Genomic DNA, 16,995 nt, shown 5'->3' on the forward strand with positions numbered 1-16,995 from the left:
AGTAAATTGATATTGGGTGCAGATCATCTAATATAACGATGCGATACGTATGTAGGGTTGTTCATGAGCCGAGCTGAACCAAGTGAAGGCTTGCTCGTTGCTTGGCTCATTTACAACCGAACCGAACCAAAGGGCTGAAATTCGAACCAAGCTAAAAAAGAAACGAGCCAAAATCGAATCGAGCATTTTTTGATTGAACATCGAGCGATTTCGAGCATTATTTATTTCTTTTCCAGCCACTTTAAAATTTTCAATAAGAAACAAGTTTAAAAGCTGCAAATAATATATTTTGTAAACGAATTAGTACTTTATAGACAAACGTATAATAGGTTGTAAACTTTTAGAAGATAGAAGTTTAAAGAGAGATATAATGAACGTGTAAATAAACCTTTAGTATTCTGAAAACCTAAATCAAACTAATAAAATAATAAAATTGACGGAATAAGAAAAATTTAAAAGGGTTTAAAAACTTGTATAAGTATATGAGCCGAACCGAATCGAGCAGACATTTGCTCGTCGCTTGGCTCGTTTACAAATCAAACCGAGCAGAGCGGTTCATTTACAATCAAGCAAAAAAACGAGCAAGTATTTTTCAAGCGAGCGACAAATGAATTCAAGGAACGAGCGGTTTGAACGGCCCAATATGTATGGTATAAATCATTCAGATGATGTGTTGTCATATTTGAAATAATTCCACTCACATATAATAGTAGGCACTGAGTATCCTCATTATTTACAAACTTGTTGCTATATATAACAAATAGCATCGTGATTGTTTATACCCAATTGGTAAGAATGGCCTATTGCTTTTTTATGATTAGAACGTGTAGTATGCCATTATACTCGTAACTTGATCAAAGACAAACTTCCAACAATTATTTGCGTCATCAATTAAAATTCATCTGACAACATGCCATTTGTTTTCTTCATATAACCGAGACGTTGGATTGTTAATACGATATATAACTTATATATCCAAAGAGTACAAGCTAGGACCTACTCCAACGAGTATTACATCCTTGACCGCGAAATATCGATTGCTTGTTGAACCAAATGAATTATATGAAAATAGTATACTCCAAATTTGAGAGTCAAAAGTTTTAGAAAACGTTCATCAAATGGAAACAAGACAAAATATACCCGAAATTTAGTTAATATGATGTTTCTTTTTCCCAAAATAAATATACTCTTTAGTGCATGTCAATATCTTGACAGTTTTAGATCACCTGATCACCTTTGGTATACAAAGATTAGCTACAAGTAAAATCATTAACTTAAAATGGTTTAACATGTTACACCTATTAAAAAAGTATGTATTCCACATTTCTCTATTTAATATTTAAATTTCCATGCAAACCCTATGTACTTTCCTCATGACCAGAATAATATGGCTATCTGCTTCTTCCTCCCAGTCCTCATCCTAATCTTCCTCAAACTCATTATCCGGCCACGCCCTGTCAAAATCCCGATCAAATCACGCCACGTATTCATCACAGGCGGATCCAGCGGCATCGGCTTGGCGTTAGCTCGCCAAGCCGCTGCCGAAGGTGCCCGTGTGACTATTTTAGCTCGTAACCTCAAGAGGCTCGAGGAAGCCAAAACTTATATCCGGCTTTCCACCGGAATAGATGTTAATATTGTGAGCGCGGATGTGTGTGACTTTGAAGCAATTAAAGAAGCAGTTGAACGTGCTGGTCCGATTGATGTTTTGATTTGTAATCATGGTTATTCGGCACCTCACGAGCTCGAGAGTCAGGATATGAAGGAGATTGAAAGTGTCATTGATGTGAATTTAGTCGGGACTTTTAATCTGGTTAAGGTGGCCTTGCCAGGGATGAAGAATAGGAGTGATCGAAAGCCGGTTTCAATCGCACTCATGTCATCTCAGGCCGGCCAGGTATTGTATGTTTGACTAATTTTCAAACCAAGCTAACTCGGCTCAGCTCATTTATCCTAACAAGCTAAATTGTTGAGTTCGAGCTATGCTTGTTTAATTTTAGTTTTGTATTTTTACACATGTTGATGTATATAAAACCAAATATAACATTTATATGCATTAAAACTGAGCTTTAATTTAATGAGCCAACATGCGAGCTTACCCTGGCTCGGGCTTAACTCGTTTACAAACCGAGTTGTGAGCGTTTAAAGCGAGCAATCTCAAAAGTAAAGAGTCTGCTTCAAGTGAGATACAAAATTATGAAAGTAAATTGACATGAATACATGATGCATACTAGTAGTGTAAAATAGAAAGTGACTTGTTGCAATTACAAACATATTTTAGGCGTTTTGTAGGCTTTTTGAGCATTTCTTTGTTCAAGGGCCCATACCTTTAGTTATTTTGTATGCTGAAGGATGCACTTGTTCAATAATAGGTTGGAGTTTATGGTTATACCGCTTATTCTGCTAGTAAGTTTGGCCTAAGGGGTTTGGCAGAAGCTGTGCAACAAGAAGCAATCGTCCATGATATTCATGTTTCACTCATATTCCCCCCGGAAACCGATACACCTGGTCTTAATGAAGGTCAAGATTTGTTTGTATAGAAAGCAACCATGAAATTTTAGACTATTTCTTTCCATAAGTGCTAAACACACCTACAAATGTGCTTTCATCTATCACATTGAGTGATCCACTATTTTTTAAAAAACACCTATATTTCTCCATTTTATAACATTTGTTCTAAAGTCTTTACATTTTCACATTATCATTGCTTTTTTGCATTTCCTTTACTCAAAATATTTTCTATACAATTTTATGAAATTATTTCTCAAAATTTTAATCAACCTATTGTAATAAACAATTATTTGTTAGTAAAATAAGATATAAATTAATGTTTTCAAAATAAAAACATTACATATATCGGCTAACATATGTTTATGAGTGTTGCAGCAAAAACTAGAATGCCTCAATTAACAAGCATCATATCGGCTTCCTCTGGTTCAATGCAAGTTGATGAGGTGGCAAAGAAGACACTAAATGGGATTAAATCTGGATCTTTCATTGTTTTCTGCAACTTTGAAGGATTCTTGTTGTGGATTGCAACTATAGGCGCCTCCCCACAGAGATCATATCCGATGGCGTTTGTTGAGGTCATTTTGGCTAGTGTAATGCGCATTGTGACTTTGTGTTATTTACGTTCGTGGTATGGTAGCATATTGAAGTGGCATGCAAAGAAAAATAGTTAATAATGTTTTCTAAAGAATTGAAATTTGTTAAAGAAATTGGAATACCAAGTTATTATTCAGTATATGATTTTGTGTGCCTTTAAATTCAATGTGGTAGCTTTTGGTATGCAGAAATGACAGTGGGAATGAAATGATTCATTACATGGAAATGAAAAAAGTGGTGTTTGGTTGTTCAATGGAATGGAATCATTCATTACATATGGAATCTCATTCCATCAAAACCATTCCTTCCCACCTCCTTTCTTTTTTTTTCATTTCATTCCTCCTTCGCCATACTTTCTCAACAACACTACCACCTAACAACGATCACCACCACTAACATTGCTGCCACCACCACCTGACCGCCACCATCGTCATTGCCACCACCTCCGTCACCACCGCCGCCCTACCATCGCCACCGTTGCCGCCGCCCTACCATCGCCATCACTACCAATGCTACCACCGTTTGACCCCACCACCACCACAACCATCGCCCGCCACCACTTGACCACCGCCACCGTCGCCGCCGCCCTACCATCGCCATTAGTACCAATGCTACCACCATTTGACCCCGCCACCCCACCCCCACCTCCACCACCACCACAACCATCGCCTGCCACCACTTGACCACCGCCACCGTCGCCACCCCGCCCTACCATCGCCATCACTACCAATGCTACCACCGTTTGACCCCGCCACCCCACCCCCACCCCCACCACCACCACAACCGTCGCCCGCCACCACCGTCGCCACCGACACCACCATATTCGTCGCCGGAGCTACCACCATCGTCGTTGCGGTTTTCTTTGTTTTTTTGTAAAAAAAATATTTTTTAGATATGAGTGTTTTTATTATTTCTAATTTATTCTTACAATTTTTTTTATACCAAACAACAAAAGGTAATAATTCATTTCATTCCCATAGGTTAACCAAACAAGACAAAGGAATGGTAATGATCCATTTTATTCCCTTGTCCATTCCATTCCTTCTCTTATTCCATTCCTCCTTCATTCCATTACCTCCAACCAAACATACCCTGAATGAAATACGATAGCCAGCCAACGATCACATATTATTAAAGCTGATTCAGGTATTTTCGTGTAAAACTAAATACCAGTTATTCAACCAGCTGCTAACCGATCCATATAACTATAGTTTGGTTCGGGTTTACAGTTATAGTAACAGGTTCTTCCGGTCTCGTCTAATTTGGGTTCGGGTAACTTTAGTTTCGGGTTAAAAATGACAGCCCTAGCTATTACTGAGTGGTTGATAAGGAAGAAGAAGCGAACCATGCCGACATGGACCGACAACAAACTTTGAAATTACATAATAATGAAGCTCACCATGCGCTTTGAGCCGATTTGATTTGGTTAATGTAATTTTAAATTTGAAGTTTGGGTCATTTTAAATTTAAGGTTATGTAATTTTAATTCTTAATTTTAAAGCTTATGCATTTAATGTTCTGGGGTCATGTAACGTGACGAAGCCCATACTTCCAACTCTATTATTGTAACACTCCTTCACACTTGATCCAACTTGATCTATCTCTTTGTCACATTTATCCATGGCAGACTCAAATCTCTCATCTCTTGCTCTATGCATTCTCCCACTCTTCATGATCCTCATCTTCCTTAAATTCATAGTCCGCCCGCACCCCGTCAAGATCCCAGTCAAATCACGCCACGTGTTCATCACCGGAGGATCTAGCGGCATTGGTCTAGCTCTAGCTCACCAAGCAGCCACTGAAGGTGCTCGTGTCACAATCTTAGCCCTTGATAACTTGGAGGAAGCCAAGGACTATATTAGACTCTCCACTGGCATAGATGTTACTATATTAAAGGCTGATGTGTGTGATTTTGAAGCTGTTAAGGAAGCTGTGGAGAGTGTTGGTCCTATTGATGTTTTGGTTTGTAACCAAGGTGTGATTGTAGCTCAAGAGGTTGAGAATTTGGATGTAAAGGAGATTGGTCGAATAATTGATGTGAATTTGGTTGGGATGTTTAACTTGGTTAAGGCGGCTTTGCCGGGAATGAAGAACAGAAGTGACCGAAAGCCAGTGTCGATAGCATTTATGTCTTCTCAGGGCGGTCAGGTATCGTATATCGTTGTTATGTTTGTAGCTTTGTATTCATTGTTTATATTGCACTTATTTTTAGAATAATGAAAACCCTTGTGAGTTGTTATGTATTATTAATGTAATAAACTATATATAAGAATACCATACGATAATTACATGAAACATAATCAAATAGTATAGCATCTTCTAATTATGGTAACAATAAGATACTTAAACTCTAAAATTATATTCTCTCATAATTTTATGGTAATTAAAACAAGTTGGTTTGGTCGGCTTTAGATCCAAATAGCTTGTTTGGCTTTTACTATTTATAGCTTATTCCATTTTTAGAAAATATATCGTTATATATTTCATTAAGTACTTTTTATTATAAACTATTACTGTTTATAACTTATTACATTTTTACAAAGTATATTATTTATTTCATTATTAATATAAAAAATTAACTTTGGGAAAAGAAAATTAGTTAGATGCCACACTGTTGATCGAAAACTATTAAACTGGTAAAGCAAGTTGGTCCGGCCGACTCATTCAATCCTGATGGTTTGATGTGTCGTTCCTGAAACCATAGTTAGTAGTTCAGCCTGAAAGTTTTATTAAAATTGAGTGAACTCAGCCTAGAAGTTTTATAGAAATCGAGTTAACCAGACCATGAACACTGTAACGCAAAGATATACAATATTGATTATAATGATACTTAATGGCACACTTTTTAATGATCATTATAGGTGGGCATTTATGGCTATACAGCATATTCAGCTAGTAAATTTGGTCTGAGAGGTTTGGCAGAAGCACTGCAACAAGAAGTTATTGCTGCCGACATTCATGTTTCACTTATATTTCCTCCAGAAACATATACACCTGCTTTGGCTAAAGGTACAACACCTCTCTCTTTATATATCTTTGTGCGTGTAAACGAATCGAACATATTGTAGAACAAATTTTGTTGTTTTGCTTGCTAGTTATGAAAGTGAAGTTGTCCGTTTGTTTATATTCATTCGTACGTTAGTACTAACGTTAATATTTCAAATGCCACCAATTATAATACTAAAACTAAAATCTAATACCATCAGCAACGTTCTTTGAATAATTATCATAAACAAACGTAAATTAAGGAACGGGACATATGTTCATGTTTTTTTTTTACAAGTGCATGTTTTTTTGTGTGACACAGCGAAGAAATCGATGCCAAGATTGACAAGCACCATAACAGCATTCTCGGGTGCCATGCAAGCTAATGAAGTGGCAAAGAAAGCATGGAAGGGCATCAAATCTGGAAGGTTTTCTATCACCTGCAACCTTGAAGGATTTTTTTTGTCGATAGTAACTGCGGGTGTATCTCCACAAAGATCATATCTCATGGCGTTTATTGAGGTTATTTTTGCTGGCGTAGTACGTTTGGGGGTACTTTGTGTTCAATGGTCGTGGTATAGAACCATTGAGAAGTTTGATGAAGTTAAATAAATTATGTGACGAAACGAATCTATTGAAAATTTTATGGTTGCATCAGTTTAGTATGTTTTATGTTTTTATTGTTATTCGGTCAAGACTTATTTATTTATGTTGTATATGTATTATGGCCAGACATGTTTATTAGCCCAAGTGTGTCAAGTTATGTAAACAGACATGTCCTAGGTTTTATGTTTGTGTGTGCCGTTATATCAAACGACGCGTCTGTTGATGAGACGATTATCAAACAGTTACAACGTTTCATCCTCTATTTGTATGTGTCGATGTAATCAGATTCAATAACAGATCACCTATGATCAATTCCTTAATATTTACTTAAGTTTGTTTATTTAATTCTTATTCCATTCACACTCAATTCTATTGCATTGTATTATTTTTGTGTTGTTCATCGTTCATCATGAAACCTTACTGCAAGAATCGCAACAAATTTGACTCAAATGCCTTGTAATTTGATGATAATGTCCTACGTTATTACAAATATGCTCTTGGATATATATTGCGTTTCTTCGTAATGATATCCATCCTGATCTTGTAAACTTGGCGTGCAAGCGATTTCTTAGTGACATATTCGAGATTGGCTTGTTAAAAGCTTGAGTTGAACTGAAGTTAAACAAGTTCAAGCCGATCTTGAATTTCTTACAAGCTTATATTTAGGCCCTGGCTCAAGTTTGTTTAATCTCAGCTCTTATCGAGCTTTTAGCGAGAGGATTTCAAGTAGCTCACGAGCGCCTTGACTCGATTAACCCCCTAGATGACGTATGTCAAGATGGGGCTCAATATGAGCAGCTTGACTCAATTACTTGAAAAGTGTTTATTTCATAATATTTAGCTTTTAATATCATTTTAATAAGAAACTTTAGCTCAGTGCCTCAAATCATTTGTAACAACAACTAATCAAGCAAACAAATCATGATTGCAACAAAAACCATAAAACCAAGTTTACCTAAGATCTTGTAACTTCCTCAATCATCGTCGTCTTCCGAAACCGCCACTTGCTATAGACTCCAAACTCTTACTCGCCTCCCACAACTTGTTTAATGTCTCAATTACATGTGACTCCTTTTGCTTTCCTTCCTTCTTACTTCAAAAATAAGGTAATCCCAATCCTAACCCTTTAGGCAAATAATATTACTCAGCTTTCTTAAATCAAAACGCTTTACAAAATAAAAACGCTTTACAAAATAGGGGTGTTAATTTCTAACACGATACAATATGTATAGTTAAAAAAAATAAAAGTAAACCTGTCAAACAAGCCACATCAAACAAACAATTGAGGCATTAACTTAACTAAATATACACTTGAAACAAATAGTATAAACCTAAACTAACAATACACCATACTAAAAAAAAAACTAATAATTAATAAGTTAACTAAAAACTGAATTAAACAATAAACTAAATGCGCATACCATCTATTAAGTTATTATCTTCCACTTGTGGTCTAGTGGTAGGAGGCTTAGGTTATCCAATGGAAACCTAAGTTTGAATCCCACTTGTGTCACTTTTGGGTGGATATTGACAATATGTGTCAATTTTGGGTGGATATTGGCAATAATGAAGGATTTGAGTTACGCCTTGTCTAAAGGTTGTCAGTTCGAACCTAGAGCCCACCCGGGTTTTCGTCCCACCATGTGTTACGTCAGAGAGTTCTCCTCATGTGTGTTACGTCAGAGAGTTCTCCTCATGTGGTCGCACAACGGCTGTCAAGTGGCAGCCGGCGGTATGATTTCTCGGGGGAACGGCTAAGCCAAACTCTGAAGCCAGCCTGGACGCAGTTAAGACAAAATAGTACTCTGGCCAGAGTGAGGAATCGGACTCTCCAAATTAAAAAAATACGATAGCCTAAAAACAAGGAAGTTGGGGTACTAAAAAAAATCTATTAAAGTCATTCTACACCCATTAAAAGAACTTCTCTAATTAATATTCTCAACTAACTTTTAGTTTACTCACTGGAAAACATGTCGGTCGTGTATCTTTCACTTGCCACTGTCTGTGTCTTCTTCCTTATCTTCCTCAAACTCATCGTCCGGCCACACCCCGTAAAAATCCCGATCAAATCACGCCACGTATTCATCACGGGCGGCTCCAGCGGCATCGGCTTGGCGTTAGCTCGTCAAGCTGCTGCCGAAGGTGCTCGGGTTACTATCTTAGCACGTAACCTCAAGAAACTGATGGAAGCCAAGAACTACATCCGGGTAGAAACCGGAATAAATGTTAATATCGTCAGCGCGGATGTAAGTGACTTTGAAGCAGTTAAAGAAGCAGTTGAAAGTGTTGGTCCTTTTGATGTCTTGATTTGTAATCATGGCATTTTTGCAAGTCAAGAGGTTGAGAATCATGACGTGAAGGATATTAAAGGTATCATTGATGTGAATTTGATCGGGACTTTTAATCTAGTTAAGGCGGCGTTGCCGGGGATGAAGAATCGGAGTGATTAGAAGCCGGTTTCCATCACATTCATGTCATCTCAGGCCGGTCAGGTATGCTTGATATTTTAGTGTAATTGAATTGACATGTTAAATCATAATATACATTAAACAAGTTAGTAGGTGCGGAGCAAGGCCATCTAGACCCCGGCCTGACGATAGGCCGATTTTTTTTAAACTATACATTTTTTTTGAAAAAAAAATGAATTCTTGATGTTTAAACCCATAACTATTTAACTAATTTAAGGCCCAATTTTCTTCATCTTGGCCCAAAGAATTTCATGATTCTTGGAGACGGCCTGATACAGAGTGCTCGCTTGTTTGAGTTAATTATGATGTTAGGGGCGAACGAGGGTTCAGGGGAAGCACCACTGGTAGCAGGATCCAAGGGGCGGCAGCCTTTGGCATGGCGCCCCTGGCTGGGGTCGATCTGCCAGCTTTTTTATTTTGACTATTATTGTTGTATTACAATATCATTAATAAAGGAATTTTTGGATACTGTCACATTTATATCTGAAGTAAAAAATGGCGGATTATAATGAATTTTTAAAATTCGAAATGGTTCAATGTAAAAGAGCATATGACTCTAAGATAATTCAAGTAATCAATTCCAAAATTCCCAACAAGTATTGTATGTTCGTGTTTGTTTTTTGAGCGGGTTATATGAGGCTAAATCTTACCTTTAAAGGAGACGAGTAGTCGTATCGCTTTGACTCAACCGAACCAGCTTTGGTCATTATTTAACAAGCCGAAATGTTGACTTCGGGATTGCTCGTCAAAAGCTAAAGCCAGCTCTTTTGATCAATTTTGGTCTTTTTCTGCATCCTTTTATTCAAAGTTATATACCTGTCTTTTTAATGCTTTATAGGATTATTATGTTTCTTGATGTGCTTTTTTAATAATAGGTGGGCGTTTATGGTTACACGGCTTATTCGGCTAGTAAGTTTGGCCGAAGCACTTCAACAAGAAGTTATCGCCCATGGCATTCATGTTTCACTTATATTTCCCCCCGACACCGATACGCCTGGTCTTGCAAAAGGTACCCCCCCCCCCCCCCGTTTTCTAAATTCAAGATGTTTTTATTAGGGGTATGCATTGGTCTATATTTGGTTCAAATCTATAAACTCAGTCTTTGAAAACCGTTTTTTTTTTTGGGTTACACCATGAGTTCAGTTTGGTTTAACTGTTTTAAGTAGTGTAATTTGAGGTTGAAAATTTTGGGCTGAAAAAAGTAACCCAAAATATTGAATTTTGGCCCCACACTTTTGGCTAAGTATGTTAATTTTATAATTAATTGATTACTACACATTTGGTCCAAAAAAATTAGGCCTACAAAATATAATCCATAAAATCTTTTTTTTGTTTCTCAGTTTTCGGTACATGCGAAACCGAATCAAACCAAAAGTTAAGTTTTTGAAAAACAAAAACATAAAATTAAACTGACAGATTTGTTTTCGGCTCAGTTATGTTAGTTATTTTTGTTACGGGTCGGTTTTTTCGGTTTCTTGCATATCCGTAGTTGTGATAATTGTTTGTGATTATTGAATAGTTAAAGAGAAGGATACCATTGACAAGCATCATAGCAGCATCCTCTGGTGCCATGCAAGCAAATGAGGTGGCGAAGAAAGCATTAAACGGGATTAAATGTGGATCTTTCTTTGTTTTCTGCAACTTTGAAGGATTAATGTTGTGGATTGCTACTGCGGGTGTCTCTCCACAGAGATCGTATCTAAAAGCATTTGTTGAGGTTATTTGTGCTGGTGTAATACGTGTTGCGGCTTTGTGTTATCTACGATCGTGGTATGATAGCATTGAAAAGTGGCATTCAAAGAAAAAAAGTATGTAATGTTTTTGAAAGAATTGAAATTCATTAAAGAAATTGGAATACAAAGTTATTTAGTATTAGAATTCTTTACCTTTTTATATGCTTACAAACAAAAGAATTAACAAAGAGAAGAGAACCTATTTGGGACATAACTTAGAAGACTAAAAAGTTCGAGTTTAATCTGATTCTAACCGGGTTTTACCATGGTAAGTCTTCGGACAACGGGTTTTTCCTGGAACAGGAGATGGGGGGATTGGGCTACCTAGTGTTGTCTACAATCATGAGCGTATAGGGGTCGTCTTTCATTATTGAGTTATTCCAGATAGCCAGACTTTTATTTCTTGATTGCTCAAAATAAAGTCAAATAACTACATTTATACACCAAGGACTAAAAAGTTTCGGTAAATACAAACCCAATTTTAAGGAAAATCACCAAAAAAAATTATAACAATAGCCCTTACGTTAAATTACCAATATAGGCTTGACTTTTTGCTCATGCGCCAATGCTTCATCTCCTGTACCAACCCCTATATCTCTCGCATCATTATTTTCCTTCTCCTACATCACATGACGCAACACATCATCTCATGCGGCAACCTTAAACTCCTACGCCACCATTTCTCACATGCAATTTTTCATCTTCGTGCGCCAAAAAAAGGCATAGCAATTTAAAACTTCCATGACTATTTGATAAATTTTATAGTCAACACTCTACATGGCTATTATGGTAATTATCCCTAATTTTAGCTCGATTAATTGACTGGCATCGCAGGGTAGTGAAAATTTGAGCCAGAGGCTACAAGCCTGAAAAGCCTCAAGTTCAAATCAAGTGCCAACCAGGTTTTATCGCATAGAGTCTTCGGGCGGCATGTTTTCGCCTAAACAGGATGTGGTGGGCTTGCGCTACCTAGCTATGTTTGTGATTACAAGAGCTCAAGTTTAAATTAGATGACAACCGAGTTTTACCGCGATCGGGTTGTGCCGTGAGTTTTTTTATTTACAGGAGTCGGTACCCTTGGATAAAATGGGTCTGCCGCTGCTCTCTTGACTCTCGGTCTTATCAGTCCGCACTAAACCGATCATCCTCCGGCGAGTCTACACCACCACCACCACTGCAGCTCCGGTAATGCTTCTATCCTATTTTTCCGGCTAACTTATTCTTCTTTACCATTCGCAAACGGTTCTTAATTCCTCCACATCATTTGACAACCCTAAAATCGCTAATTCCTCCAACATTTTTAGATCAATTTGTTATTCCTAACATATAAATCAGATCCTTGATGATATTATTCATTACTTTTTACCTGTTACGTTTAATTTGAACTCGAGTGCAAAAAACCCTAATTTTGAATCTGGAAACCCTAGATTGATTTTTTTGTCGGTAACTTAAATTGGATAAAATGTTATGCTTCATTGTTTAAGTAATAAGATAGATAGTTTTAATTTATGTATGTGATTATTGCAGTCGGATCCATGCCGAAGGTAAAGACAAACCGGGTCAAATACCCGGAGGGCTGGGAACTGGTGGAGCCGACTCTTAATGAGTTGCAGGCAAAGATGAGAGAAGGTTTGACTTATTCTAAAAAAATTAATGTGTTTAACTCATTTAACTTTAACCGAACAAATGATCAAACACGAATGGTTAAGCGAATTGGGTTTTCTTGTTGGCGTTTGCTCGTTAAGAAAATGAGCGTGTTAATACTTGTTTATGTTAGTTCGTTAATAGTATAAATGAAGGGTTCATGAATATAAGCTAACTAATGTAACTGAACATAGGTGAACGAACACCAGTTAAAAGTAAGCGGGAATATTAATCTGTCGTTCCGTTGGGCCAAAAAATGTAATAAAACAAGACTAAATTGTAATAGATATATTTTGAGTTGATAAAACTAGCTAAATTCTAATGGGCCTAACAGTTTAAATGAATGCATAAAATAAACGTAATATAACGAGCATTGAGTGTAAGATAACAAACATAGACGGAAGTTCACAGACATAAATGAACAAACTAGACATGTGTTTAGGGCTGTAAACGAACCAAACGTTCAGCGAACAGTTCGTGAACCGTTCGGCGGGAAGTTCATTTATGTTCGTTCGTTTAATAGATGAATGAACATGAACAAGAAATTCCATTCGATTAGTTAAACAAACGAACATGAACAAAGCCCTTGTTTGTTCAATTGTGTTCGTGAACGTTCGTTGATGTGTTCATGTTCATGTCCGTTCTTTTAACTAAATGAACAAAAAGTGCTGTTCATGCTCATTTGTTTGTTATTAAAAGAGCATAACGAGCTTCCTACCGAATGGCTCGCTGAACGCACGGTTTGCTTTTAGGCCTAGTGTCAACTCAATTCGTGTCATAAGTTGAACTTATATTATGAAACAATGTTTAAAATCAAATGATATGGTTTATTTAATATGATAAATTGAATAATTATGTTTTATTGTTTTCTAAATGTACAGCTGAGAATGATCCACATGACGGAAAGAGAAAATGTGAAGCTTTATGGCCAATCTTCAAAATTTCACACCAAAAGAGTCGTTACATCTTTGATCTTTATCATCGTCGGAAAGAAATTTCTGCTGAGCTATACGAGTTTTGTTTGGATCAAGGGTATGCTGATCGCAACATTATTGCAAAATGGAAAAAGGCAAGTCATTGTTTCTTTATATCCATATATTTGCACTAAATCAAACATACATTTTATTTTACAATGTATAATTTTGTTTTGGTGCTTTAATTTCAGCCCGGGTATGAAAGACTTTGCTGTTTAAGGTGCATTCAACCGCGCGATCACAATTTCAACACCACGTGTGTTTGCAGAGTGCCGAAACATTTAAGGGAAGAGAAGATGATTGAGTGTGTGCATTGTGGTTGCAAGGGATGTGCAAGTGGAGATTGATTATTGTTTCAAGTTCTAGTTGTCGTGTTTTTGTTATTTGCCAAACTTTGTGTGTTAAACATATGTTTGTAGCCTATGTTTATGTACTCTTGATGTTTTCTGGTAGTTGGAACTTAAAAGACAAGTCAATTCATGAGACGTGATGTCCATGTTTTCATATGTTTATATTTCAATGTTTTTATTTAGTTGGAACTTAAAACACAAGTCAGTTCTTTTTTCTTGAATTGGAACTTATAAGAATATTATTTGGAGTTGATATTTTAAAGTAATTGGAATTTGAAGCGGCATTTGTAATATGATTTGATTTGTTATTTTGTTAAAAAGAAGTTTGTGTATGTACATGGTATATGATGCCATGATGGTAATGGTGGCTTGGCGGGGCGGTGAGGTTGTGACAACGTTAGAGGGTAGCAGCTTTTGGGACGGTAATGGTGGTGAGCAAATGGTAGTGTTGGCTCGTTGCGGTGGTTGCATGGCTAATGGCAGCAACAGGGTGGTTATTGAGCTATTGATAATTGTGATAGCAACAATGACTAAAAATCTGAAAGAGTTTATTTCAATTCTTTGAATTGAAAGAATCTTAATATGCATTTATTCTACAACAAAATATGATATTCTTTGAATTCATATCCTAACAAATTAGTCAAAATAGTCAGACAAAACATAAAACTCAATTTTAATTATATCGAATTTCAACGAACTAAACATTTAAGATACTACTGACTACTGAGAGAATATAGAACTAGAATACTGAATTACATCGATGTGAAAAAATTTAAAAACTATAAAGAGAAGTATTCAAAATGCTCATAGCCTTTTAACTTATTTTATCTGATATTTTTTTATAAAAATAGACAAAATAAATAAATTTTTATGAAACGACCAAACCACATTCAGTTAGCCCAAAGTAGCTGGGCCAAGTCCAATAATACAAAGATAAAGACTTAAAGCAATAGATAAACACATAAACATTAATAAACTAAATTCCCGTTGCAACTTTCGAAATAGAAAAAAAAAAATGTTTTCCTTGTGGGTGAAGACATGGATCGAGGTTCTTGTTTTAATCCTATGATAATGAAAATATTTGGTGATAACTTTAGAAGAAAGAAGACAACTCAGACTATATCACCGGCATTTTGGTGGTTCATGTGTTCCCATCACTATATTTATATTCTATATATATGATTTTATAACGATTTTCAACTATAATTAAAATATATATACTTTTTTAATTAATATGTCTATAAACATGATAATTATATTTATTCTTGAACTATCTTGGCATGTCTAGAACTAACTAAAAGTGCTTTCAAATTGAAGAATCAGCGCATGCCTAGTGCTGCATCCTTCTTCTTTTGACGAGTCTTAATGGTTCCAACCTAAGTATACAAGTATCAAGTATGTATGCATTTTAAAGCCAAACGACTAAAAGAATTCATGTGCATGTGTATGCAAATATCACATGTAGTGTTGACGTGTATCTAACAATGAATAAAAATCCATTTTAAATCTTAGTGTTCTGAGCTAATCGGATTCTTCAAAGTCATCTCCGGATATCTAGGGCAAGGACTTAGCTTTGGGGTGCAATGGTCAACTGGCATCGGAGAAAACTTTTATATGTTTACTCTTAATATGCCATTCGAAGAGTCTTGATATATTTGAAAAGTGACACTAATAAAAAGTTAAAAAATAAAAAAAATACGAATTCCCAAATTTTTATGTGCAAGTCAATTTGTAGGTTTATTTGGGTGAACACATTTGTTAAGTCTGACTATTATTAATTTCGAAACTAAGAAAAATAAAGCAAAGATAATAAAGTTTTGTAAAATATTATATGAATAAGAAAAAGAATTACTATACAATATATCACAAGATAAATCATAAACTTATATAACGAGTACCGCATTATGAATTGTCATTGTCGCGACATCGCGCATGTTTCCTACTATTATGATTGAATGAAGATTTCATTTGTTCATATGATTAAACATTGTGCTTCTAGTTAGCCTACGAGCAACGACATGATATCTAAACCATTATATGTGATAAATATGATAGTCGCATTTCATTTGTGCATATGATTAAATATTTTGCTTCTAACTAGCCTACGAGTATAGATACAATATCTAAACCATTATATGTGATAAACATTGTGTTTTAATGAGCCACGATATCATATCTAACTAGTTTTGACATGTATCGAAAACCCACTTATCACAAGCACATGACTTTAAACGAGAGATTTGATCATGGCTTTCACAATGAATACAAAGAATCTAATGTGACCAAAGCTACATGTTTTGACTTCTATATATGATTTTATTAATTCTCTTTCTAGTACAATTCAGTCAAAATCTCTAAACAAGTTATTACAATATAGAGAACTCGTCTACCGAGTACCGGAAGCATATTGTGATACCATCCCACACGTTACACCTAACTCGTGTCAACTCATTGAAAGCGTTTGTTAATGTGGATTGGACTTGATGTCTAATATGATAAAGGTCCACGCGTGTGTCCAACTTAAATAGTTTATCTTTTTTTTCCCTTCTTTTTTTAACAGCGTTTTGAACTATTTCAATACTGAGTGAACTTTCTTAAGACAGGATGTCAATAGTTCATAATGATTTTGACGCTCCATGAAAGACTCGCCAGGAACACTATCAAGGAGGAAATTCACCAATATGGAAAAACCCTCATTATTCCAGTTTTAAACCAAAGACTTTAAGGATCTTAAGCCTTAATCATCACACCCAAGCTGTTAGACCTGAAGACAAACTATACATGACTTATATCTATTATTATTTTCTAATTTTAATTATATTTGATTTGAATATGTTGTTGTGCAATCATCAAATTATTGTTTTGTCTAATCTATTGGGTTTATTAATCAAGTTACTTAAATAACAATAATATATAGGGCAGAAAAACCAACTTATTTAGCAGTAAACAATAAAATAGTTTTGTATATTATTTATCTATTTTATATTGTTTTGAAAGGCCAAGATTCTGTGATTGTTAGTTAGCCAACATAAGATCCCAGTGATATTATGACGTTGAGTTTTTTTTATTAAACATTTATTTCAATATGGTCACAAGTCACTCACAACCACAGCACCGCGAGACTAATAAT

The 16,995-nt window shown here is 35.8% G+C and overlaps 2 protein-coding genes and 2 pseudogenes across 3 annotated transcripts; all 4 read left to right on the forward strand.

Annotated features, from left to right (window-relative positions):
* The first annotated feature begins 1,387 nt into the window (after positions 1 to 1,387).
* On the forward strand, positions 1,388 to 3,182 carry LOC143619493 (3-dehydrosphinganine reductase TSC10A pseudogene; annotated as a pseudogene). Its single transcript, XR_013151194.1, has 3 exons — positions 1,388 to 1,897; positions 2,373 to 2,520; positions 2,887 to 3,182. The product of XR_013151194.1 is annotated as a 3-dehydrosphinganine reductase TSC10A pseudogene (transcript).
* Positions 3,183 to 4,707: 1,525 nt separating this feature from the next.
* Positions 4,708 to 6,716, forward strand: LOC143619556 (3-dehydrosphinganine reductase TSC10A-like). Its single transcript, XM_077091452.1, has 3 exons — positions 4,708 to 5,253; positions 5,967 to 6,114; positions 6,413 to 6,716. The coding sequence occupies exons 1-3, from the start codon at positions 4,726 to 4,728 to the stop codon at positions 6,700 to 6,702; spliced, it is 966 nt and encodes a 321-aa protein (XP_076947567.1). The 5' UTR covers positions 4,708 to 4,725; the 3' UTR covers positions 6,703 to 6,716.
* Positions 6,717 to 8,666: 1,950 nt separating this feature from the next.
* On the forward strand, positions 8,667 to 11,030 carry LOC143619494 (3-dehydrosphinganine reductase TSC10A pseudogene; annotated as a pseudogene).
* Positions 11,031 to 12,429: 1,399 nt separating this feature from the next.
* On the forward strand, positions 12,430 to 14,025 carry LOC143619558 (protein BUD31 homolog 2-like). Its single transcript, XM_077091453.1, has 3 exons — positions 12,430 to 12,526; positions 13,423 to 13,610; positions 13,707 to 14,025. Exons 1-3 carry the CDS (start codon positions 12,433 to 12,435, stop codon positions 13,860 to 13,862), a joined length of 438 nt encoding a protein of 145 aa, XP_076947568.1. The 5' UTR covers positions 12,430 to 12,432; the 3' UTR covers positions 13,863 to 14,025.
* The last annotated feature ends 2,970 nt before the right edge of the window (positions 14,026 to 16,995 follow it).

This window comes from Bidens hawaiensis, unplaced genomic scaffold (assembly GCF_021521415.1).
Source record: "Bidens hawaiensis isolate Kalapana, Puna unplaced genomic scaffold, B.hawaiensis_p1.1 tig00002477_1, whole genome shotgun sequence".
Taxonomy (NCBI): Eukaryota; Viridiplantae; Streptophyta; class Magnoliopsida; order Asterales; family Asteraceae; genus Bidens; species Bidens hawaiensis.